The 16,472-nt window shown below is 41.7% G+C and overlaps 1 protein-coding gene across 3 annotated transcripts in view; it reads left to right on the top strand.

Moving 5' to 3' along the window:
- Nucleotides 1-16,472, top strand: part of IL16 (interleukin 16) — an 83,150-nt gene that overhangs the window by 53,607 nt on the left and 13,071 nt on the right. For all 3 annotated transcript variants that reach the window (XM_075897118.2, XM_006139266.5, XM_075897117.2), the window contains 8 exons: nt 1,074-1,147; nt 1,237-1,450; nt 2,373-2,490; nt 4,744-4,876; nt 7,166-7,253; nt 8,602-9,080; nt 13,306-13,441; nt 15,191-16,424. In XM_075897118.2, coding sequence (XP_075753233.2) covers nt 1,074-1,147; nt 1,237-1,450; nt 2,373-2,490; nt 4,744-4,876; nt 7,166-7,253; nt 8,602-9,080; nt 13,306-13,441; nt 15,191-16,424 — 2,476 coding nt within the window. The remainder of the gene's footprint in view (nt 1-1,073; nt 1,148-1,236; nt 1,451-2,372; nt 2,491-4,743; nt 4,877-7,165; nt 7,254-8,601; nt 9,081-13,305; nt 13,442-15,190; nt 16,425-16,472) is intronic.

Raw genomic sequence — 16,472 nt, 5'->3', positions numbered from 1 at the left:
CTACTCCTGTTGCAGCTCTGTAGTTCAAATGTAGTAGTAGCCAGGCTACTTGCATGCCCAGCTTCTACTACATTTAAACTGCAGAGCTGCAGCGGACCCTTATTGACTAATCATGTAGTCAATACAAATTGTATCGCGTACACGATTAGTCATTTACTCGCTACTTAACATCCTAAGGCTACACATGAAGGGAGGGCTCAGTGACAGGGCAGGTCTGTGTCCTCAGCTCCAAGGCCGTTGCACAGATCAGTTCATCAGAGTTGGCAACACTGTGACCTTGCCTTCCCCTGGCTGCACAGAGGTGACTCCCATCATTACCTCAAGCTGGGGGAGCTGCCATTCAGTCCCTCCATCTCCCACCCTGTCACTGTCCTCTGCACCCCCACATCCTCCTGGCCACCTAAATCTGCCTCCTGCTATTGCCAATGGCCTGCTCCCTGCCCCCCCCCCATCCACTTTTCACAGTGTCTCTGCTGCCCTCTGCAGTCCATATGTCCAGTCTAGCTCCCTGAGCCATAAATTGGTAGCCATTTTGCCTGTTGGAATGGCCTTACTCTCATTTAAAACAGGAGAAGGCAGCCAACTGCATTAAGGGCAGCTTTATTGCCACGTTTAGCTAGATAGAGCCTATCTTGTTGGCTTTGGCCCTGTCAGTAATAGTAGATAGTAGCCATTTTGGCAAAGGGAAAATTTGAGAGATGGAAACCTTTCATTCTCTTCTCATGAAGTGGGGGGTGGGGAGGAATGAATCTAAAACAACTAGTTAGGATAAAACCGCAAAGGCTGGTAAAACCAAAAGTGTAAAATTGGAATAATTTCCGGTATTGGGGAGGAGTCTAACCTTAAATGCAATCTATAAATATTAAGTTAGAGTACATAACATTTATAGCAGCTTTCTAATGTCGCGAAAGGGCCCTGTCTGGTCCCACTGAAGGCAGTGCTGTATGTGGTATATTTTCATCTCCATGTGTTACTGCATTTGCACAAGGCATGATCATTCTTAAATATTTGTGTCTTACACTTTTGGCTAATAGCAATTAGTAATGCAGTTTGTTTATTCCTTTTTAAAACAGGGGATGAAATTCTGGAACTGAACGGAGAATCAATGCATGGATTAACGCATTATGATGCTTTACAAAAATTCAAGGTTACGCACCCTCCTCACAGCACAATTTCTGCCTTTACACACAAGGTGCATGTGATATCAGTCCACTCATCATTTTTTCTTTCTAGCAGGCCAAAAAGGGTCTCCTCACCCTGACAGTCAGGACAAGTCTTAACACCCCTTATTCTGCCTCTAACTACCTATCGTCTCACTTATGCCCGTCTCTGAGCTCCAGCACTAAGATAACCAAGGAAAACAGCTCTTTCAGTTCAGCTGGTGCTGCTCTCTTATTAAACACCTCCAAGCCCAATGACAGAGTTATAATGGAAGTTTCCCTGACCAAAGGTAAGTGCTAAAATAACCTGAACAAGGAATACATGGAACAAACTGATGGCTTGTTTACTTTTTGCATGTTTTTCTTCTCTTTATCCAAATTCCTCGCCTGCTTGCAGGTTTTTTCCAACTCACTGATTTAGAATCAGTGCTGATGCCTGTCAAGAGATCCAGCCAAGCTCTCTATCCATTTTTGGCTTTCACAATCCATATTTCTACCTGTTGTTCCACTGAAGCATGAGATTGACAACTCGGGCCATTGTAACGCGGGGGTTTCCTGTATAGAATAGCTGACTAACCAATTAGAATTCATGAGGTTACTTGACTATTCAGTTAATCAATATTTAACATCCTTACCCCACAACTGCTGGCTTTTTCCCCATACTCAAAACTCAACCACATACACTGAAAGAATGACTAAGTTAAGAATACTGGATGCACCAAAACAAAGAACAAAAGTAATTAAGTGTAACTGGTCTCTTGAATAGTTTGCATCAACTCTATATCAACTCAATGGCTGCTGTCTCTGCAAAGAGGAAGAGTTCTTACAAATCTAAAGGTTTGCACGACAGAGCCTTTGCAAAACCAATTTTCATTGAACCGTATCTACAACATGCCAACTCTAAATGTGGGAATTACAGTTTTAAAGGGGCAAAATGCAGGACAATGTAGCACTTTAAAGACTAACAAGATGGTTTATTAGATGATGAGCTTTCGTGGGCCAGACCCACTTCCTCAGATCAAATAGTGGAAGAAAGTAGTTGGGGGCATCCCCCTTATACATGCAAAACACCTGCATTTGCACGTGGAAAGTGCATAGCTGCCAAGAGCTCTGTTTTTCACATGCATGTTTGAGGACACGGTTTAGAAACTATATTCTCAGATTATTTTGGTGCTCGCATTTCTTATGCATCTTTTTGATGAACCTTTTCAGAAGCTGGTGTTGGCCTCGGAATTGGCTTGTGCAGTGTCCCATACTCCCAGTGCATTTCAGGGATATTTATTCATACCCTCTCACCAGGCTCCGTGGCTCATATGGATGGGAGGCTCAGGTATGTTGAATGTTTTTTATGAGGGATACTTTCAGAATGAAAGTTTCTCATTCCCCTGTCAGATACACAGTTATCTCAGATGGAGCTCTCATCTCTCCAAGTAGGAGGCTAAGGTTCACAACATACAGGAATGGGTATCAGCTGGCAGGAAATGGGATTATAATCTAGGAAAACAGGAACTGAGAACAAAGGGAGATGCATGAAAAAATTGAGGATCAAACTAAGAGTGGCTTAAATATGAACAATGTCTGTCATGGGGCCAACTGTTGCCCTCGCCCACATAAAGTTCAAGTAAATGGGCTTTGCAGTACATAGGCCCTTAGATGGAATTGACAGAAGGAAACATTTCTGGGGACAGTTTATTCCCTTTGCTTCGACACCTTTCTCCAGGAGAAATGATTAGAGGAGCTGCATAGCCACTGGCCCTGCTCCATTCTTCCCCGGACACAAAAAGCAACCACATACACTGAAAGAATGACCTTGTTTAGAATACTCCCCTGTACCTATGTGCACCCAGAGTGTGCCCAGGTGTGGGTGGCACTGTAGCGCTCTTGCATACGTTCTACTGTATAACAGAAATATGGCTTTGCTGCATATGGACCATCTTCAACAACAGGAATTTATCCCATAGGATTTGAGAGCAGCATCACCAGATGACAACACTAGGAGCACCTGATACAATGTGTGTTTGTGCAGAACTCAAACAGTTTTTGTTTTAACACCCGTTTTGCACCCTGAATGTACCTGAAAACTCAGCTGAAAATGCCACAAGTTCTGCAACACTTGGACTGAAACTTTGAAACCCTTAGCTCCTATGTACATGTTTGGGAAGGAGGAGAGAAAGGGCACAAGAGTTCCCCTCTACTTGGTGTTTGAATGTCATTAGGAAAGACTCGTTCAACAGAGGACTGAGTTTACAATAATTAGTATCTAAGTGCCCATTATTAATAAATTACTCTTCTGCATTTAAAATAAAGGACAGACACTATTATGCAGCAGTATTGTTGGTCCGAGAATATTAGACAAGTGGGTGAGGTAATATCTTTACTGGGCCTACTTCCAGGGCCTCTCGGGCCACTTCCAACTTTTGAGGCCCCTTAATTATAATAAAAATTAAAAATGACAACACATGAAAACAAAATAAGGCACCAAAAAAAAAAAGAGAGAATTTGAATGTTTTTTTATGTAACAAAAGCTTTTCTAGCTTGAGAGAGTTTGTCACATTTTGGTCCGATAGGGATATGCCTAAAAATAAGTTGTGAAACTTATCAAATGCCAAAAACTTAACAAGTGTCTAAATTTGAGTCCCAGTTTGAGTATGAGGCCCAGGCCAAATGGGCCTCCTGCCCCCTCCCTCTGATTGGCCCTGCCTACTTCACCCACTTTGTATCTCAGGCACTGTTCCTGTCCTTTCTGCTCTTTCAGTAGTAAGCTTTTCACAGACCCAAAGTTATGCTAAGTTATAGGCAGGAAGGAACTCGTGGGTGTAAGCGATACTCAATAAGGCAGCCTTCTGTGTCATTTTCTGTCCTACCTTTATAATACAAAATGTGCACTACGGAATGTGCAACTGTTTGCTAGTGCCCTATAAAAACGCTAAATATTAAAAGGAACTTTCAAATACATATAGATAATGGAGGTCCATTAGAAAAGCGTGTCTTTTTTCCCAGTGCCAAATTTCCCTCAAGGCAGCATATCTGGCACTGGAAGATTCCCCCTGTGAAGGAAAGTCATCCAAAATCACTCACTCAATGTAGTAGTGAAACCAGGAACTAAAAGGCATGGCTAGGGAATCCTTACATGCCAGTAGCTTTTCCTGGCTGTCAGGACAGTTCCTGAGGACCACTGCAAACAACAGTAAGTTAGACACCAGCTTTCAGACTGCTGTTGTCTACACTGAGGACTGGACCAACAATAAACCCACCCCTGAAGTGAGTTTGCAGGATGAGAACAGAAAATAGGTCCTTTGCACTCTCTTCTCCACTTACCAGCTGCATTCAGCAGAAAATTCAGGTTCATGGAGACTGCAAACAATGAGGAAACTTCACATCCCAGTGCTGATTCCCTTTCCAGTGGTGGGCCCTAGGGGCTCAGTGAAACAAACTAATGTAAATTTGTGACCATAATAAATCTCAACCTCATGCATGTTTTTTTTTTTTGCATGGTCACAGTTATGATGGAACAATGCACTGGAAATAACAATGGAAAGTCTACAGCCACCCATGCTGGATTTTTCTTTTTATCCCTTTGTAGGTATGGAGATGAAATCATAGAAATTAATGAAGCGCCAGTCCAAAATATGACACTTAATGAAGTTTATGCTCTTCTAAGTCACTGCAGTCCTGGTGCTGTGCAGATTATTATTAGCAGACACCCTGATCCACAGGTAGCATTCCACATTATTCTGATTCCGAATAAAGCAAATATTAAGAAACTACTAACACTAACACTGGTAGCAGAATCTGGTATAAATTACAGCTGTCAATTAATCTTGACTATTCGCATTGTTAAACAATAGAATATCAATTGTAATGTATTGGATATTTTGGAGGGTTTTTCTACAATTTCAAATATATTGATTTCTATTAGAACACGGAATATGATGTGTAGAGTGCTCACTTCATAGTTTTGATTATCAATATTTGCACTGTAAAAATGATAAAAAATAGTATCTTTCAGTTCACTTCATAAAATGACTGTAGTGAATCCTCTCTATAGTGGAAGTGCAAATTACAAATGTAGACTTTTTTTTGTTACATAACTGCACTCAAAACCAAAACAATGTAAAACTTTTAGTTCCTTTAAGTCCACTTGATCCTACTTCTTGTTCAGCCAATAACTAAGGACAAACAAGTTTGTTTACATTTACAGGGGATAATGCTGCCTACTTCTTATTTACAGTCTCACCTGATAGTGAGAACAGGTGTTCAGATGGTACTTTAGTAGCCGGTGTTGCAAGGTATTTGCGTTGCTAAATGTTCATTTGTCAACGTTCATGTTTCAGCCACCATTTCAGAGGACATGCTGCCATGTTGATGCTTTTTAAAAGAATAATGTGTTAATTAAATTTGTAACTGAACTCCTTGGGGGAGAATTGTACATCTCCTGTTCTGTTTTACCTGCATGCTGTCCTATATTTCATGTGACAGCAGATGATGACTCAGAACATGTTCATTTTAAAACTTTCACAGCAGATTTGACAAAATAAAAAGAAGGTACCAATGTGAGATTTCTAAAAATAGCTACAGTACTAAACCCAAGGTTTAAGAATTTGAAGTGCCATCCAAAACCTGAGAGGGATGACATGTGGAGCGTGATACCGGTTTTTTTTACAATGCAAAAATGTATAATAAAAAATAAATATAAAGTGAGTACTGTGCACTTTGTATTCAGTGTTCTGATTGAAATTAATATATTTGAAAAGGTAGAAAATATCCAAAGTATTTAAATAAGTGGTATTCTATTGTTTAACAGCATGGTTCATTACAATTAATTTTTTTATTGCTTTACAGCCCTAGTATAAATCAGTCTGAGAAATAACAACTTGCTGATACACATGCAGTAACTCTTACTGTACCTAAGATATAGGATAAAGTACAAACCAAAGCTATATAAATGCAAAATAGTGAGCTGTCTTATGTATGGAGAAATATGAGGTGCGAGATCAGCAGGGACACTATTTGAATAAAAAAAGTAAGAAACAAGTTTTCAGGAACAATTACATGCAACATATGCTTCTTAGAAAACAAGAGTATCTGAAACTCATTCAAGAGAAACTTCTCATTGAGGAGTATGAGCAGGGAAAGATGAAATGCACATAAAGAACAGAATGTGAAACTCAATAGTATTGATTTTAAGCTGCTCTCCTTGAATGTAATTACAAGGCAGCATAATATTACCCAGCCAATTCTTGCTATTAGATTGAGTGATATGAAAGAAATATTTTATCCTTATGGTATTTTCTTTTAAAAATGCTTTCTAGTAGTCTATTAACTATTAACACGGTTAATTTGAGCAACAAAAAGCACACCCTCCAGATACAGGTTGAATCTCTCTAGTCCGGCACTCTGATCTGGCAACATCGATGGTCCAGCATGATTTTAGTTATCAGATGTCCACTTATCATTGTTGTGGCCAAGTTTTCCATGGTCCAGAAAAGTGTGTTTATAGCCACTAGCCCTGGCTCTCAGTGTCCTTTGCTGCCATTTAGCTCTAATTAATCCCTACATGTCTTCTAAGAGTCCATAAGTAATGGAAGTGTTGATAATGCTGCTAGACATTATTGACCTCCAAGAGTGCAACAAATTCTCTAGTTCAGTACCAGTCAGGTCCTGGGAGTGCTGCACTAGAGAGGTTCAGCCTGTACCCTATAATGGCAAACCCAGATTTATGTATCTTGTACAATGGCTAAGCTTCCGTTTATTCTTGAAAAATGTTCCATTTATCTAGATTGTCAATACTGAGGCTTCAGTCGCACTGAACATATATTACTAATTAAACCCTACCTCATGCATGCAATCCTTGCTCACAAGCTTATGCCTATTAATTTCATTGAGACTACTTGCCTGCATAAGGGCTATTTTTGGGAGAAAGCGTTTGCAAGAATGGGGAGTTGTGTGATGAGCCAATCTTTTGCTGAGCTTTGCAAGACCCAGAATGACACAACATTTTGTAGGTATCCGAACAGCAGCTAAAGGAAGCTGTGGCACAAGCTGTGGAAAACAACAAATTTGGAAAGGAGAGGCACCTATGGAATACCGAAGGTAAGGGGACTTCATTCAGCTAGCTGAGACATTATAACTTAGCATTGACTCAGATACCAAACGAGTCAAGTAACCTGGAGCAGAAGGGAAAGGAGGAGGAAAGAGTGTAGAGCTATACGACTGAAATCCATTCTCAGACACACTGCCAGAGAATGGTGTAAAAAGTGCAAGACATCTGGCTGACCTCCAACAGTATGTCTACACCCCAGTTCAGATAGACAAATGTGTGTTAGGAGGGCTTGAGCTTGCACACTAAAGCCAGAGCTGTGGACAGTGCAGCTTGGGCAAAGATTCGGCTGGGTGTAGTGGTGATGAGCTTGGATTGTTAGTCGGAGTCTCTGTCTGAGCCACAATGTCCACACTGCTATTTTTAGCATCCTAGCGTGAGCCCTGTTAACACGAGTTTGTCTTCTCAGACTGGGAGGCTTGTTCCCAGGTGCAGCGTAGCCCAGCAACTGGCAACTTAGGCTAGTGAGTGGGCTGCATGAGTAGCCCCCCATCTTAATAAGCCATGAGATTGTGGTAACCAAGATAGCAAAACTACCCTCTCCCAGAGACTAACCGTGCTGCGTACTTACAATTTGCAGGCTGTGCCATAGCAGCACCTTGATTGGATTCCGAGGGAGCGCATGACTCTCAGTCCATGTTGGGTGCAATCAGCATGCATCTCACTTCACTTTACATGCATGTCACTTTAGTAATACCTGTAGGAAAAAAGTAACTCAGACAGAAACCAGTGGAATCTGGCAACCTTCCACATTAGCAACAACAAACAAAATGTCTCGTAGGCCCACGTAGAACCCTGATGCCTTTTTGGCAACAACACATTAGCTTACGCTTTGGGCTACTTGCCAAGTTCCAGACTATAGTGCTTATGATCAGGGCCAGTTTTAGGCTGATTCCCCCAAATTGGGTCCCGCACCTCAGAGAGAGGCCCCAAGCCTAAGAGGGCCCCGCTCCCAGGTGCGTGGTGCATGCACAGCCCTGCCCCCCACAAATCGGGCCCTGCACTTCCTAAAGCCGGCCCTGCTTATTATGACAGTGCATTATTATATGAGCGTCATTTTGCCTCTCCTTTCTTTCTCAAATGGGGTGAGGGTAATAGATTGAACCACCAATAAACTATAGAGGAGAACAGTGTATACTGGTAGTTCTGTTTGTGCCTAACAAATAAGGATTCCTTGATCTACAAATGCTTTCCCCCCCTTTCGCTGTGGTACACTGATCAGAGCGCTTAGTTCTATAGTGGATCTAATTGAACAACCATAGAAGTAAATGCTTTGAATAGATCTATTTCCATTAAGGTATATGCTGCATTTTATATATTTTAGTCATGTTGCTGATACAGGTTTTAAAAGACTGGAAACTAGCTGGCATGGCAGATACCAGCATGAAAAACACATTGAGAAGACAACTGCTTCTTGCAACCACAGAGCTCAGAAATTAATGACCCGTTCCAGCAGCGACAGCAGTTACAACACCAGGTCATCGTGCAATAATGGCACCACATACCAGCTTGCTGACTTGAAGGCAAAAGTACACAGTGTCGACGTACCAATTAGCAGAAAGCCTGGCTTGCTGGATTCATTGCCTGGAACCAGTTTGGAGAACCATTCCTCTCCCACTGGCCACGAAGCAGACCATCCCTCTCAGAATGTAAAAAGATCTTCAGAGATTCTTGTTAGAAAACCTAAATCATCAAAGCCCAAACCTCCACCCAGGAAGTATTTTAAACAAGACTGCACAGACACTGACCAGTGTAACACAGACATGAAAGAGAAGTCTATGCTACAGGATGATGGGAGCCCATCTTCTGCCAATGTTCAGGTAAGACAAACCCTGCATAGTCCTCAAAGGTTTTAGGAAAACCAGTGAGGCTTTTTCACCTTTTAAAATGTTCTGATATTCAGAAGGTAAACTGATATGTTATCTGTTTAGTGAAATTTGAATCTGAGTCCTAAACTGAACCCTCTCCCTCCCAAACGAGGGTTGTTTGGCAGAGGAGTGCTGAAATGTATGTTTTCCAGAAGTAAAGGACAAATGCATAACAGGCAGGGACAAATGCAGACAGGAGTGAGAATGAATGAGATAGTCCCCACGTGAACATATGTCATCGGTACAAAACAATTCAGAGTATTTGGCAGTCTCTGGTCAAATGGGACTGGAACAGCAGTGGGCTGCTGGCCAGAAAAGGCAGAGCATGCAACCTTTCCATTCTCAATCTCCCTGACTCTACAACAGCAAATTCACAGAGCCAAGCCATTCAATGAACAGTGACCTCAATAAACAAGAACAATACTATGAAACAGCCCTAGCATGCTCACTGGAGGAAATGCACTGGTATTAGTAGCAATGGGAACAGTTTGCCCCAAATCCCTAATGACCTAGATAAGGCCTTAATGCTTTAAATACATAGTTAAAAGGACCATGGACTCTCTCGAGTGCTCTCTCTCTCTCTCTTACTTGTTGATTAGCTTAGCTCTTTTGTAGTCTTAAAATTAAGTGAATTATTTTATACAATCAGATGTCCATCTCGCCTTCCCCCAAAAGAATTAACCAGAAACAGAGAAGTACATTTGCATAAGTGTGTATGGTTCTGTGTTGTGTGTGAGGAAACTGAGTTGTGGTTTGTTTAAAAAAAGGAACCCAGAGTTTAGTAATAGGCTAGTAGAAATTAACAGAATTTAGTGCCAGGTGAAACAAATAAAACTGAACAACCATCAGCTCGAGGCTTAACAATGAAAATAAACCTACACAACAGTAAAGGCCTTGATTAATGTATAGCATAAAGCAAGTAATATAACAACTCCTAACCTCCTCTGTGGAGTGCAATAGAAATATATGCATTCACATAAACAGCTATTATAAAATCAGCCTTGTTAGGGAAAACAAGACAAGAAAAAACTGCTTATTGGGGTCCCATTTAAAACAAGTAATTTTCCAAGCACAGAAATAATGCAATTCTTGCTTATTAAGCTGCAACTATGATTCTGCAGTAATAAGGGAAACAAAAGAAATCCTGACATAAATACGCACTCAGGGAAGTTTAGTGCAGTTAAAGAAAGCTTCCTTTGAAAGACTTCATGTCTCTTAGGCTGGTGGCTTTAAGGAAGAGAAAATTTCTACTTTTCAGAATGTATTTAAGATAATTGAGTCAAGGATTTATTAGTGTCCTTCTATTTTCCTTCATCCCTCAAACAAGTCATATTACTCAATTTGAAAAGTACTGGCCATAGTTTTCGGTATCATTTTTGGAGATTTGTAAACTTGCTTTTTTCAAGCCAAAAATTACTTAATTGAAATTTATGACTGTGCTTTAAACTGTAATATTTTACAGATTACAACTGCTAGTCTAGGTCTACACTGCAATGTTAAATTGGAAAAAAAAAGCAATTTGCAGTACGCAAAATGCAAATCTTTTTCCAATTTACTTTCGAAAGAGGCTTCATGCAATAATTTGCAATTTGTAAATTGGTCATCTTTCTATTTTAAATATCCTGCACTTCATTAGCATAAAAGTGGCCACCACTTTTTTTCGGCACGGAGCTTACAATGAGATTTACAGGATCTTTCAAAAAAGGCTATATTTTTTGAAAGATCAGCCTCTAGACTGCTGCTTTTTTCTTAGCAAAGCTCCATGCCAAAAAACACGGTTGCCATTTTTATGCTAATGAAGCATGGGATATTTAAATCCCCACTTCATTAGCAATTTTGATGTGTCTAATTTACACCTCTCTGCCGATAGAGAGATGTAGTTTAGACACACCCTTAGAGTATACTTATGGGTAAATTAGAGTTATATTACAGCACAGAACACTGAGAGATAGGTCCCAAACTTTATGGGACCTTGGGAAACTTGGCCACACTCATGAAAAGTGGACATCTGGCTAACTAAAATTATTCTGGATGACGGATGATTCTGGACCAGAAAGTTCTAGACTAAAGAGGTTCAATCTGCAGTCCCTTTCCTGACACTTCTCATTTTCCAGGCACAACCAAACCCTGACCTCGGTTTAAGTTAGAGTAAGAGGCAAATGCATAACAAATTTGGTGGTCATAGCTCTTACGGGTTAGGCAGAGTTTTTCAACAAATGGACTCTCAGACACAGACAGACACAGGTTACAATATATATATATATATATATATATATATAGTCTAGCAGTGTACACAGCTCTATGTCAGTACGCAAATTGGTACAGTCCCTATCAGTCAGGAGCACACAGTTGGATCTGATCATGTGTTCCTTGCACATCCAAAATTCCTATTTCATTTCAACTGAGATCAGGCTCCTAACTGGAAGAAAGATGCAAAGCTAGTTGCATTGTAATGCTTAAAATGAATTTGAATCAGGATAAAATTTACTTTCTGCCCCTATGAAAATAATTCATTATTACTCTAACTATTTGCACGATTATCGTGTGGTCTCAAGTGATGGCTAAGCTCTTGATGACATGCGGGTCTGGGTAACACCATATTAAAAAGACAGAAGTCATTCTTGATGACTGAACACAAACTGCTGCCATCCAGAAGGTGATTAGAAAATCAGCCCAGATTGAGACGACCATGGCCAGCGATGATCAGGAACTTGACAGAGGTAAACTCTTTACTGCAGGGGTGGGGAACCCTTTTTGGATCGGGGGCCATAGCGCCACGGAAAAAATCAGTTGGGGGCCACATACAAGTGAGAAGACAAAAAACCCCTCATTGACATGGTCCCCAACGGAGGAGAAAGACACTTCCCACATTCCCCTTGCACACCAGAGCCTAGGGGGGCCTACGCTAGTAAATTGTGTGTGCTCCAACCCCGTGGTAGGTGGCAGGGGATGGGGGTGGGCTAGAGTGCGAGCGCAGGCTCCCCAGTGCTAGGGGGAAGCCCTAAGCCTCAGGGGCCAGATCAAAGCAATCTGGGGGCTGCATCTGGCCCTCAGGCCTGAGGCTCCCCTCCCCCACTTTACTGGAATAGTGAGGAGTAAGTGCAAACCCCACTACTGTCAGAATGCTCAAGTTGCCAAATACAGCAGACTGCCAATAATCCGGAACCTTTGGGACCTATTATCGGATATGCTGGACTATCAGGAGGTACTATAAGCTGGTTATATATATACACACACAGTATATACTGTATATAAAGAGTTTTTAACCCTTTTTTTTTGTAGCACAAGCACAGTCCAGCGTGGCACAATGCCAGTGGCAGACTCACTCGGTCCCGTCTGGTTTCGCTCGGTTCAGCTGCTGCCTTGTGACTCATTTTTTGCCGAGGCTCACTCACTAGGCTCTTGCCATTTTGATGCCGAACTATCGGGAGTACTGTACAATTGGATGCCGGACTATTGGAGTTTTACTGTAGTCGGATTTTTATAGGATACCTTCACTTTTGTTTCAAAATTTCTCCCATTTATGGTTCCCGTAACACTGGAACTCAGCAGTTTGCAGTTCAGTTTTTACTCTGGAGGAGCTCCCAGCAGAACAGATGGTAACTTTGTGCCATTAGTTACAGAGTAATCTAGTAATTGTAGAGCATCTGCTAATGACTGCCTCCAATAGTATCTACTGTGGCCTCAAACAAAACTTCTCATTCTGCATTTCCAACTAAAAATAAAGGGGGGAAATTTTGGTCTTGAAGTTCCAGCCATCATAATTTTGTGTTTTGGGGTAAAGGAGCCACAAAGAAAAGCACTGTGTAAAATAAAAGCACTAGCTAGATAGTTCATTTTCTGGTTTTACTTAACTGATTTGCAAAAGTTTATTGTGTGGTTGGTTTTAGAAGTGTCAAATTGTAGCAGCCAATATCTTGCTTTGTTGTGGTACCCAGCATACACAGTCCATCAAAATTTGAGATGTTAACATTTTTTTCTGATGTATTTACATACATACATAAAATATCTTGCCCCCCTTCCTGAAGCAGAGAACAAATCACGTTTTATTGCTGATTAATATTTTTAGTCTCTGATTAAAAACAAGAAAATGAAGAGCATTTTTCTACATGCTCATATATAATGTGGTTTGTGCAATTTCGTTTTGACATGGTTCTATTTCCTGTTTATTCCACAGGAAGGAGACCTGCTGCTACAGGGAAATAAAACAGTTATAACCCACAGTCTCTCTGCAACTTCTATAACATCAAGAGGTACTGAACACTCAGTTGTAGTGGCAGCAAACAGAGACCAAGAAAGGAAAGCAAATCCAGGTATGTGCTTCATTCCGTTTGTTTCAAAAGCAACTGTGATGACTAAAATATTTAGCAGGGTTAATAAGTTTTGCATTCATTCCAATTCCATCTTAAAAAAAAACAGACTGCAGCAAAATGATAAATTACTGGCTGAACACACTTCTACATTAACTTCCTCTGAGTCACAGTGTGAACTACACAAAAAAGCTGAATGGATTGTCTGTTATTAAACAGAATAAGTGGTAACAGGCATACATAGAATCACTACTTGTTTTCAGAAGATACTTTATTTATTTGCTTATATTAAAACTAAGTGTAAGTGAATTTTATTTTTAGTATGTACCACAGGACATTTTTTATTTATAGTTTCAAAACTGAACAGCGTGTAATGTAGACAGTTGACACAAAGTGGATAAAATGTTGATTCTGTGAGTGAAATTAAATGAAATGCCAGCTAGTAGTATTTAAAATGGCAACATTTCCTGTGTAGCTATTTGTTTCATTATACTGAAGGAAATTATTAAAAACAACCCAAATCTTGTGTCACCACAGTCCTGTCTGCACATAAAGTCAGGAAGAGATTTAACAAGTCCATGAGACACAAAACACCCTACATCACAGAAAAAATTGTATGCACTAGAGAAGTGCACAGACATTTGGAGAGACATGTTTGTAGACCCATCAATTAAACAGAGGTCTCTATGAGTGATAATATTTAAAGAACATGCTTTCAAAGGCAGAAAGGGAACAATTACTTTTTGTATTTGCTGTGATACCCGCTACTTCAATCTGCTTTAATTGAGTCAACATAAATTTAGTCATATTTTCACATGACAGTGCTGTAGCTTGCACGATTTCAGTGGCCCAGTATATTGGGGGGAGGGTTACCTATAGAGCAGGGGTGGGGAGTGTTTTTGGGGCCGGGGGCCACTGACCCACAAAAAAAAAAAATCAGTCAGGGGTCACACATGTCAGACACACACACACACACACACACACAAAATCCACACACATCAAAAGGCCCCAAGAAAGAGAGGAAAAAACCTTCATAGACAAGACTCCCAACTGAGAAGCAGAAGAAAAAAAGAGAGACAGACACTCAACTTCTTCACCTTGGGTTAAGGAGGGGGGCAAGGCTTAGGGCTTGGGTTTACCTTGAGGACTGGATCAACTCTTTTGGGGGCCCTGGGCTAGTAGATTTTGTGGGGGCCCCCATCTCTGGGGTAGAGCCAAAAATGAGTGAGGGGTATGGGCGGGAGCAAGGGTGCAGGAGTGGGCTGGATGTAGCATATGGGTCTAGGCAGGAGGTAAGGTGCAGGAATGGGCTGGGATGCGGGGTCTGAGTGGGAGGGGACAGCGAATTGGGGCAACTAGCTAGTGCAGCTCCCAGGTGGACACAGGTGACTCTGCACTGCCCTGTGTCTGCAGGCATCTCCCCCTGTCACTTTTGTCCAGTGGGACTGAGGGGCAGAGCCTGCAAGCAAACATAGTGGCAGATCTTCTCTGTGTTAGTTTCCCTGCATTGCTGGTCCCCCAGCCAGGGGGAGGAAGAACGGCAGTGTGCAGAGCCACTTCCCTCTGCCCTACCAGGCAAAGTCCCGCTGGCCTGATGTGGCACGCAACATGCCTTGATCCAGCCTGCGAGGATTGTTGCAGGCTTGAATGTAGAGAAGCCCCCAGGCAGTGAAGCATCAGTGATGCATACAAAGGAATATATGGAGAGAATGAAAAGAAAGCTTATGTACAATAATTGTTTCCACAACACAGGGAATCCTCTCTCATCAGTACAAAGGCCTGTTCTTAGAAGACAAGCACGGGTAGATTACAGTCTTGATACTCCAGCAGAAGACCCCTGGGTGAGAATTTCTGATTGCATCAAAAGCTTGTTTAATCCTACGATGAGTGGAGAAAGCAGTCACTTAGAGTTGGACCCCAACATCAACGCAAACGAAGAAAATGGAGGTCCCAGCTGTCCGGAAGTGGTGCTGCAGACATCAGAAGCAGAAACAGATGCTTCAAAAGCACACAAATCAGATGAAAGTGACATGGGGAAAAAGGGCCCTCCAGTAGCACCTAAACCAGCCTGGTTCCGCCAAAGCCTCAAAGGTTTGAAGAAAGGAAATTCACTTATCAGCACACGGGCAGATCAAAGTTCCACTGACCCCCCGAGTCCTTCTGGCAAAGAATGGGGCTCCAGTTTATCACGGGCCTCACCCAGAGGATCATCAATAAAGCAGAGAATAAACTCATTTGAAACTTTCAGTGCTCCTCAGTCTCCTGAAAAAGGAAACAGAAAAACTAGCCCAAAGCCATCATTCCAGAAAGAAAATTCTCCCAGCCCACAGTCCTCATTCTGGAAGGAAAGCTCTCCCAGCCCAAAGCCATCATTCCGGAAAGAAAATTCTCCCAACCCACAGTCCTCATTCTGGAAGGAAAGCTCTCCCAGCCCACAGTCATCATTCCGGAAGGAAAGCTCTCCCAGCCCAAAAGAGCCAGAATCACCTGCAGTTAATTCAAACCAAGCCGCTTATAATCAAGGTTCTGATAACAGACAACTACAATCAACTCCAGCTGTGGTTTCAAAGACACAGAGCCTGGACAGATCCTGCTCTCCCACAGAGGCACTTGCTCCTAATCCAAAGAGAAGCAACAGCACAAGTACTGAAATTTCCTTGGACTTATTACCTTCGCAAGCCACAGAACTTCACTGCCCAGTAGCAAAAGCTCAGAGCCAAAGAACACGAAGCTTCCCCCTTACTGCTAGCCAGTCTTGTGAAATGAAGACACATGATGAAAAATACAGCAAAATCTATTCCATCAGCAGTCAAGTGTCCTCTGCTTTAATGAAATCTTTGCTTTGCCTTCCTCAGTCACCGATCATTTCTGGGAACAATCCATGGAGCACTGTGGAAGCATCACCTCAGTCCTCCACGGAAGAGAATGGAGCTCCTCACTCACCTGCGAGTGAGAGTCATCATTCAGACACTGGATTTTCTCTTAAGTAAGATACCTTATTAAAGTTCATTTTTGAAAAGCCGTGCTGGTAAAT

The sequence above is a fragment of the Pelodiscus sinensis genome, chromosome 14 (assembly GCF_052426305.1).
Source record: "Pelodiscus sinensis isolate ZL-2025 chromosome 14, ASM5242630v1, whole genome shotgun sequence".
Taxonomy (NCBI): Eukaryota; Metazoa; Chordata; order Testudines; family Trionychidae; genus Pelodiscus; species Pelodiscus sinensis.
This window is presented reverse-complemented; position numbering and strand designations above follow the sequence as displayed.